At 34.8% G+C, this 10,342-nt stretch overlaps 1 protein-coding gene across 1 annotated transcript; it reads left to right on the forward strand.

Annotated features, from left to right (window-relative positions):
• The first annotated feature begins 2,547 nt into the window (after positions 1-2,547).
• OMT1 (O-methyltransferase 1) lies at positions 2,548-4,213 on the forward strand. Its single transcript, XM_006829153.4, has 3 exons — positions 2,548-3,351; positions 3,477-3,541; positions 3,698-4,213. The coding sequence occupies exons 1-3, from the start codon at positions 2,637-2,639 to the stop codon at positions 3,992-3,994; spliced, it is 1,077 nt and encodes a 358-aa protein (XP_006829216.1). The 5' UTR covers positions 2,548-2,636; the 3' UTR covers positions 3,995-4,213.
• The last annotated feature ends 6,129 nt before the right edge of the window (positions 4,214-10,342 follow it).

Raw genomic sequence — 10,342 nt, forward strand, 5'->3', positions numbered from 1 at the left:
AAAAGTTTCTATAGAGCCTAGGCTCCAAACAATCAAATTAGACCCTACCTCAAAAAATTCACTAGTAGAGGTTGCTTTGATGCCCAAATATCCTCAAATTGATCATCTCTACATCAAGATGCATGGACTTGAGAAAAAAATGGATTTCAAGTTCTGAAAATGGTGTATCTTGTAACATATTTTTGGAACGTCAATTTTTAAGTTATTCAAGTTTTTATAGATCTACTTGATCTACACTAGTTTTGAAGCTTTAAATTTTATAATTAAAGATGAAAATATATTTTAAGGCTAGTCAAAGATTTCCAATATTGAAATCACATTTCTCAATACTATTTGAAGAATGTCGGCTCTAATTGATTGTTTAGAGCCTCAGCTCCATACAAATTGCACCCATTAAAAAAAGGTCATCAAGAATCACAAGCTAAACCAACCCGAAATAAGGAAATATAATATCAAATTTTAAAATTAAATATTTTAACTTCCGAGGAGGTTGCTATAAGGCCTGGCTCTATGAAAGCAAAATGAAGCCTCACCTGCACTTTCGGTGAGAGAAATCTTCATCATGGTTCTAAAATCAATTTCTAACACTGATTATAAAATTCAAAACTCAAAAAATAATAGAAATCATATGGATATATAAACACTTATTTTAGGGAAAAATGGACGATCTAGATAATTTGTTAAAATATGCACTATTTTTAGAGCTTGAAATTCTTCTTCTTCTATTTTTCAAAAACATAATGTTCAAGCCAAGATGATCCTTGTCAATGTGTTCTAATGCTTAAATTGTAATTTTTAATGAGTTGTGAGGAAAGGCTTTACTTACTTTAATAGGGTTGCAGCCCTATCAGACCATTTTCCTTTTTTTCACTCTGGCCTTTTACCTAATTACAAAAGTTTATATAGAGTCGAGGCTCTAAACCATCAAATTAGAGCCTACCTCAAAAATTCCACTAGAAGAGGTTGTTTTGATGCCCAAATATACTCAAATTGATCATCTCGACATCAAGATGCATGGACATGAGAAAAAAATGGATTTCAAGTTTTGAAAGTAGTGTATTTTGTAATGCATTATTAAACCGTCGATTTTCAAGATTTTCAAGTTTTCATAGATCTACACTATTTTTTAAACTTTAAAATTTATAAATAAAAATAAAAATATATTTTAAGGCTATCACAAAGATTTTCAATATTGAAACCATATTTCTCGATACTATTTGAAGGTAGGCTCTAACTTGATCGTTTAGAGCTTGGGCCCTGTACAAACCGCACCCTAGTTTTATTGATGAAATTTTGAATAGCCATCAAATTACACATCATTATGTTAAAATGAAATTCATATAACCACGCCAACTCTTAAGTTGATTCAATAAGTTTGAATAAATAAACAAAAGAAAAGTCAAATTGAAATGGTTGGGATATGTCACATCAATAAATATGAATATATGCTAAAGAATTCATAAGCATTTCCACTAAAAAAATTCACCCAAATTGTGCTGCTCGTATATTGGCAACCAGCGACCCAGGCACCGTGGTTGTCCAACACACTCACATCACCTACCACAAGATAATTAGCAATTTTTTAATGCGTAAGTGGGAACGACAACCTAGACCGGTAGTTGAGGCTTAAGTGGTGCTACCACCACGACCTCAACCCCATTCCCATATAATTTATACTTAAAGTAGAAAAATGTATTTAGAAGTTGGAAAACCTTTTAATTTACATCTCGATTTTCATATACATGAATATAAAGAAAAAAGAGGAAACAAATATTTAACATTGTAGCTCTATCAAAATAAATAAAAGCTCACTTCAAAACTTATAAAAAATTTACAGATTTCACATCGAAAAATCTTCGAATCAATCATATGTGGCCTAGACTATTACTGTTGTTAAGAGAAAAAAAAAAAGAGATTTCGAACCCTAAAAATAATGTATGATGTAACACATTATGCACACCACCTAATTCACTGTGAAAATAAGTGTTCACAATTCTACGAGACTTGTATCATGTTTTTGAGTTTCAAGTTTCACAATCGGGTGTTGAAAATTGATTTTGAAAAATTGAATTTAGAGCCAAAAATATCTTCAATACTCAAAAGTGCTTTTCCAAAGAGGATTTTCCAAAGAGGATTGGAAGTGAGGCTTTTACTTTGTTCCATAAACCTAGGCGTTATAAAATGGCATCCCATAATATAACCTATTATTTAGAGCAAAGCTTACCAAATGATACCCATCTATGATCTTTTGGCCTTGAACCGTAAAGAAAAAGAAATTTCACTAATACATATACTCAGTCTACATGTGCATTAAATAAAGTAGTGATCAATCAAATCATCACCTACCACGATACCTGTTCTCCACCACCTCCTAATTTTATAATTTAATCCTCAATTATTTATTTATTCACACGACATTGCCCCCAAATCAATGAGAGACGACCAGCACACCTCAATGTCCCAAAGTCTACATAATGTGGGGCCAACCTCTCACCAAAACCCCTCACGCCACGGCATAAAAGCCCACGGACCCATTTCCCCTCCCCCATCACAAACCCACTGCACATCCACCACCGAACCCACTTCGCACCCACCACCGAACCCACTCGGCATCCAACCCCGGCCATAGGCGCAAGATGGGATCGGTTGGCCCAGAGCCCCTCACAGAGGAGGACTGCTGCCACTACGCCATGCAGCTCGCCTCCTCCTCCATCCTCCCCATGACCCTCAAAGCGGCCATCGAGCTCGACGTCCTCGAAATCATCGCGGCCGCAGGCCCCGGCGCCCTCCTCTCGCCGAAGGATGTCGCAGACAAGCTCCCGACCACCAACCCGGAGGCTGCCACCATGCTCGACCGCATGCTGCGCCTCCTTGCCAGCTACTCCGTGCTCACCTCGTCGGTTTCTCTGACCCCCGACGGCCACCCCGAGCGCCTGTATGGCGCCGCACCCGTGACCAAGTTCCTGGTGAAGAACCAGGACGGCGTGTCCATGGCGCCGCTCGTCTTGATGAACCAGGATAAGGTTTTGATGGAGAGTTGGTATCATTTGAAGGATGCAGTTCTGGAGGGTGGGGTGCCTTTTAATAGGGCATATGGGATGACAGCTTTTGAATACCATGGAAAGGATCCAAGGTTTAATAAAGTGTTTAATAGGGGCATGTCTGATCACTCCACAATTACAATGAAGAAAATATTGGATGACTATCCTGGGTTTGAGGGGCTCAACTGCATTGTAGATGTTGGTGGTGGGATTGGAGCCACTCTGAACATGATTGTGGGAAAGTATGGGCACATTAAGGGGATTAATTTTGATTTACCCCATGTCATTGCAGATGCTCCTGAGTTTCCTGGTTAGTTGATTTGGTTCAGTCCTTTCTTTTCCTCTATGCAGGGTTTGGGACTGCTTCTTGTATGGATTTGTGGGCTTTTTCCTTCTCTTTTGTAACCATGGTTTTTGTGTTTTGGGTATTTGCAGGTGTGACTCATGTAGGGGGGGATATGTTTGAAAGTGTGCCTACTGGGGATGCTATCTTCATGAAGGTGGGTTGCTTCTCTCTCTCTCTCAATTTTTTTGTTCCTTTTTGCTTATTTCTCTCTGCAACTGCCTCTCTGTAATTGTTTCTCAATTGATTTGTGTGAGGGACGCAATTGTCTACACACTAATCTGTTGCATTTGGGATTGGGAAAATTGTGCAGTGGATCCTGCATGACTGGGGGGATGAGTACTGCCATAAGCTTCTGAAGAACTGCTACAAGGCCCTCCCGGACTCCGGCAAAGTCATCATTGCAGAGTCCATTCTTCCGATTGCTGCGGAGAACAGCCTTGCGGCCCATGGCGTGTTCCATGTGGACTGCATCATGCTCGCTCACAACCCCGGTGGGAAAGAGAGAACCGAGAAGGAGTTCGAAGCCCTGGCCAAAGGTGCTGGATTCGCCGGAATTAAGGTCGTTTGCTGCGCTTATGGTAGCTGTATAATCGAATTCTACAAGTGAACATAACATTGAAGCTTTTTTCTTTTTTTTTTCTTTTTTTTGTGATCACTCGATGCTGTATTGTTGATGGAGCTGCACGCGCTGCTCCAATAACTTTCCCTTGTTTTTTTGCTCCTGTATTTGAGGCTTTTCATCTCTCTCTTGAATCTTTGCTATTTGAAGAAATATAATTGTTGAGCTTTGCTTATCACCTGTGAAATAAACCCGAGATTTGCCCTCCATGACCTGGAAATCTTGATTTTACTGTGTGTTTTTCCCCCCTATTTTATGCGGGGAAATCACCTCAATATTTGCTTCATGACGGGCATCTATGCCATTCTCCTTTGGGAGCATAGTTAATTTTTGCCCGGATTAGAGACCTATTTAGGAGGATTTTTTTAATATGAAATTCAGGACCTACTAAGAATTACTAGATTACTATTCTAAAAAATTAATTTGAGTTTTTTAACATATAGATATCACTATCTAAAAATTGGATGATCTCAAGCCATTACTAATTTCAAGTGCGCATGATCTCAAGCCATTACTAATTTCAAGTGAGTAGAGGATACAATCATAAATCTCCTTATTGAGGTTAAAAAACTATTACATTTGGGGGACCTAAAATTAATTTTATGTGATCCCACAAGAGTAGAAAATCTTTTGGCTAGAAAGATAACCCAAGTATCCTGACAAATGAAAAATTGCTTCAAGAAAAATTGCCAAAAAGGACTGTAATTCTTGCACCAAAATATTAACATCGAAAAGTATTTTGGTATTTTAGTACAGCTAAGTCATTTAAGTTAAATGACACAAATACTGTTTGGTTTTTGAGTTCCTAACCTAGAATTATATCTTCCTATTATAAACTTTTGTTTTAAAATTAATTTGAAACCTCCAACAAATAAGATACTTTAGTCATTTGGCTCAACTTTTACAGCCAATCCAAATGACTAAACTACCTCAGCTGTCATGAGTTCAACAATAAATTTGTGAAACACAAGTTGGATGTTGGGAACTGAGACATGTGTTGGTTTCCATACATAGAACAATAAATTTTGTGAAACATAAGTTGGATGCTGGGAACTGAGACGTGCCCTGCCTGTGTCCTTCAAATATGATATAGGAGTGTTTTGGGTATTTTTTAATAGAATAGTTGAAGAGGTACCAAGATGAAATGATTCTTTAAAGGAAAAAAATTATAGGAGGTTGAGGTTGCAACTTTATATATATATATAAGTAGGCTGCATGTCAAAAATCTAATAAGAAAGAGATTTCCGAGTTGTAAAGTCTTTCAATTAGTCATCTTGACCTTTACATGGATATAAAGAAAAATAAATAAATAAATTTTAAATCCTAAAAATAGTGAATCTAATAACAATTTATATGGACAATCTATTTTTGAAAATCTTTCAATTAGTCATCTTGACCTTTACATGGATATAAAGAAAAATAAATAAATAAATTTTAAATCCTAAAAATAGTGAATCTAATAACAATTTATATGGACAATCTATTTTTGAGATTTTCAAGTATTTATAAATCTATTAGATCTGTATTGTTTTTAAAATTTAAAATTTCAATTAAAAATAACCATAAATTGGAAAGCCACCACAAAATTTTCGACACGAAAAGTACATTTTCTAGTAAAATGGGAACATCACCCTTCTTTGTAAACTTCAGTGTGGATAAATAAGTATTCTTTGAGCATTTCATTTAAATTATGAAGTAACTCGATCGTTTCAATGATTATTTCCTGTCATTTTCTGTTGATTTTTTCTTTTGGTTTACTTTCCATTGTTATGGTCGGCAAGGATTGGTTAAAGAGGGAGCACAGATGACGTGTAATTTTGTAGTCGGTAGAAATGGAATCTCGGGTAAAACAGAAACGACACGGGCCCCAACCAATCCCCATTCTGCTACGAAAACGACGTCCTTCAATCTTGTTCAGTTGGTAATAACTGCAATGTCCTTGCGATTGGGTTTGTGGTGGTCGTGGTAGGACCACTTGTGTCTCAGGTAACGGTCTAGATTTTCATCTCCACATGCATTAAAAAACGGCTATATTTTAAAAAATGGGTATGGACTTATATTCCCCATTGATCTACCGAAAAAATAATAGCAATGCCCTTTGGTAGAACACGAGAAATTTTCAATCTAAAATTTGATATCTATTTGAGTATCATCACATGATTATTTTTAGCGTGTGGCTTCTATAAAGTTGCAACATTAAAAAATCCAATTGAGGTGCAGATCCAAATTTTATCATAACATATAATTTTGTTGGAAAATATTTTTAGGATTATCTTAATATCAATTTTCATGTCTAATAATAAAATTTTAAATTTAAAAAATGGTTAAATCAAGTGGATCTATAAACATATGAAAATATTGAAAATGGATACTCTAGATAATGTGTTGCAAGATGCACTATTTCTAGGATTCAAATTTTTTTTTTTGGCATATTCATATATCTCAATGTCAAGATGATAAATTAAAGGATTTTTTATCATTAAATTAATATTTTCCGATAGATTTGAGGTGCATCTTTAATTCTAAATTTTAAAGTTGTAACCTTATATAAACTTTTTCCTTATTTCTATGGAAGGAAATATAAATTTTGAGTTCTTAAATATCTTGATGTCGTACTCCAAAAATTAGACATATACTATGCTCCTCCACACTATATGCTCTATACTAACTCCCTTGGGAGCAAGACCTACTTGCTAGAATTTTTCAACTTAAAATTTTGAGATCTATTTGAGTATCATCACATGATTATTTTTATGGAAGGAAATATAACTTTTTCTTAAACACCTTGATGTTGTCCTCCTGAAATTGGATGGTTCTTATTCAATCTTGGGAGGCTATTTTTTTGCGAGCATACAGAGTTCTATTTGATTTTTTTTGGAAGCTGATTATTAGGTTATGGAGGTTTTATTTCAGATTTTGGTTCCCAACAAAAAACAAAAAAAATCTCTAATCTGAGCTTTACTCGATGGAGCAAATTCACAAGGAAAAGTATAAAATGTGACCATTTACCTTTAGTACAAGGAGGTCATAATTAATCTTGACCATTGGATGTGAAATTGGATAGTTGCATTTATTCATTAACCAAACTCAAATTTCAAAAGTAATTTTCTCGAACTTTGTGACACACCTAAGCTATAAAATTTCATTTTGGATGGTTGTAAGTAATTGTGACCACTTTGTATGAAAGATAAATGGTCTCATTGTATACAATTCCAATTCACAATATGCTCCCACGAAAGCAGCAAATCCTTTAGTAAGAGCAAGGAATTTGTGGAAAATTTTAGATGGCTGAATCATACCTTCAAATAGTGTCGAGAAATGTGGTTTCAATACTGGAAATATTTGTGATAGCCTTAAAATATATTTTCATCTTTAATTACAAAATTTAAAGCTTAACAGTTAGTGTGGACCGAGTAGATCTATAAAACCTTAAAAATCTTGAAAATTGACTGTTCAAAAATTCATTAAACTATACACTATTTTCAAAACTTGAAATCTATTTTTTTTTCATGTCTATGCACTTGATATCAAAATGATCAATTTGAAGATTTTTGGAACATCAAAACAACCTCTTCTAGTAAACTTTTTTAGGTGACCTCTAATTTGATTGTTTAGAGCTTGGCTTTATATAAACTTTTTCCTTAAAAAAATTCTATGTTCCCTCGGGAACATTACCGTTACTGACGCTAGAAGTATATTTGGGACTCCAAATTTTGGAGTTGTGATTCTTGTGACCTCTTCAACAAGCAACCGGCCTCAAGGAAAAGCTTTTGTGCATGCCTGAAGAGATAGCAACTAAATAAAGACGTGCAATGATTGGATCGTCCGATTTAAGCCTTTAATTACTCAAAATCCAAACTTTATTTTTGAAAATTTTTATGTGGTGATTCTGCAAATATGTTATGTGCACTCAATTTTGGGCTTTATCATTTTAGCAATAGAATAACCCTAATATGCAATTTTTAGAATTGCAAAAAAGGCAAAATGATTTCGAGGGAGGGACGAAAAAGGAGCATCCACCATCCAAGAAACTACATAGCGATACAAATGGGCCGAAAATAGGCTCGTTTGAGCATTTCTTATAGATCCTGACCTATTGGGCCCGAATTTAAGTCATATTATCTTAACATGCTAGGTATGGGCCATAGTATTAAGACCTAGTAGGCATTTATTATACAACTTTCTAGTTTTTCTTTTCTTTTCTGGACAAATTTTGTAGTTTATTGAGGGTGTAAATATGCTGGGCCTGGCCTGACAGGCCAAGTTTGGGCCTCATTATAGGGCCAATCGAGCTTGGCCGGGTTTGAATTTCAGGCCCATTATCTTAACATTTCACCGCACTTGTACCCCTAATACTATGGTCAAATTTGATGATCACAAGAAGACGATGCAAGGGTCATCTTTCTTTTTTTTTCTTTTTTTCTTTTTTTTTTAAAAAAAATTATTGCAGTTAGGGTCATCATCATCCAATCAGATGATGAAAGAATTGCACTAACAAGAATGGGCCCACTTCAATTATAAGTCCCACTATCCGTCTACCATCTAATTGCCATGCTACATTTTTCATGGGAAGAAGAAAAGTGTTCAAATCTGTGTTTGAAATTTTTCTAAGCTATGCAGGTTTATAAGCCCTAGGCCTTGTGAAGAAAAACTAAATCCTCACCCCAAAACCTCCTATGGGATGTACTTTGGGTATGGAAAATCGCACTAATGGCTCCGAAATCAATTTCCACCCTGATTATAAAATTTGTTGTTTAAAAAGTGATACAGATCTTGCTGATCTATGAACACCTAAAAAATAGACGGTCTAGATAATGTGTTATAATATCACTAGTTTTAGAGCTTGAAATCCTTTTTTTTTTCAAAACCACAATGGCCAATTACAAAATGAAGGGCTTAAAATCTTTTTGTTTTTTACGTAACCATAATGGTAAATGAGATGATGGTCGATTAGAAAATTTTAAGATACCAAAACTGCAATTTTCCATGAATTTTAAGGATATCTTTACTTTTTTTGATAGGGCTGCAACCCTATTAAAACATTTTCCTTTTCTAAGATACTCCTAATGTGTAGCTTCTAGAAGTTGTGGACATAGCCTTTTAGGACAATCTTACCGTTAGGTAAATATTTCATTATATAAAGTAGCAATATTTGTTTTGATTGATTTTACGAAGTTGTTGCCTTTGGACAAAACTTAACTGGTAGAATGTCATAGTTCCCAAAGTCCTCTCTCCCACTCTTTCTTTTTTCTCTTTTATTTATTTATTTTATTTTTTTATTATTATTATTTTATTATTATTATTATTATTATTATTATTGTCTTTTGTATGTTACCTAGTAGTGGAGGGTGGGATGATACGTTGCGGCATCACACGCTCTAGCTACGGATGCTTCAACCCAATTTTTAAAGGGTGTGGTTTGTATAAGGTTGAGGCTTTAAACAATCAAGATACGGTGCACATTTAAATAGTGTTGAAAGATGTTAATTCAGCATTAAAAATATTTATGATGGATTGAAAATTTATTTTCATCTCTAACTATCAAATTTCTAGCTTCCAAAATAGTGTATATCAAAGTATATTTATGAAAACTTGAAAATCTTAATGCATTACAATATGCACTATTTTTAAGACTTGAAGTTCATTTTTTTTTTATGTCCATATATCTCAAATTCAAGATGATCGGATTTGAGAGTTTTTAGCATCAAAATAACTTTTTCTACTTACTTTTTAAGATGCCTCTTAATTTGATTGTTTAGGACCTTGACCTTATATAAACTTTTTCCATCTTTAAATTCCTTTGCTAAATGCCCATCATAAACCTATGACTTTCAACGGATGAGCATGACACATGTTGAACATCTATCAAAATGCATCTAACGGGAAACATGCTAATATATTGTTTGAACATGAATCACTAGCACACTGTTTACACCAAACTTCAACAGATTTTGAGTAGAGCGACAGAATTACATCACACTCCATTGTTGACAACGGAAGGTCGGGTCTAATAACCTAATCGAAACTGCCAACAAAGCTAATGATACTTCAAATTGAAATGGGAACTTCTTTCCAAACTGTTATAAACTTGCAGACACTCCCTCCAAATTCTGGTTAAGGGAATTTCTAAAACCTTTTATTCTGAGTCTGAAGGACCACACAAACTTTAATAGACCATAGATGACTTAAACCCAATAGAATTATCTAAAAATTATTCCAATACCCTCACATATTCACCTTAGACACTCATAAGCCTTGTGAAAACTAACCCGAACACCAATCAGATATCCAATAACCTAAAATCGAGACCCTAAAGTCCTAGCCTCTAAGCCCCTC

Source organism: Amborella trichopoda, chromosome 9, assembly GCF_054954075.1.
Source record: "Amborella trichopoda isolate Santa Cruz 75 chromosome 9, AtrichopodaSantaCruz75HAP2 v2.0, whole genome shotgun sequence".
NCBI lineage: Eukaryota > Viridiplantae > Streptophyta > Magnoliopsida > Amborellales > Amborellaceae > Amborella > Amborella trichopoda.

Excerpts from the sequence above, each read along its gene's own strand:
- OMT1 (XM_006829153.4), top strand. The coding sequence starts at position 2,637 with ATGGGATCGGTTGGCCCAGAGCCCCTCACAGAGGAGGACTGCTGCCAC. Across the intron at positions 3,352-3,476 it reads AGATGCTCCTGAGTTTCCTG|GTGTGACTCATGTAGGGGGG; the intron begins GTTAGTTGATTT and ends GGGTATTTGCAG. Across the intron at positions 3,542-3,697 it reads GGGATGCTATCTTCATGAAG|TGGATCCTGCATGACTGGGG; the intron begins GTGGGTTGCTTC and ends AAAATTGTGCAG.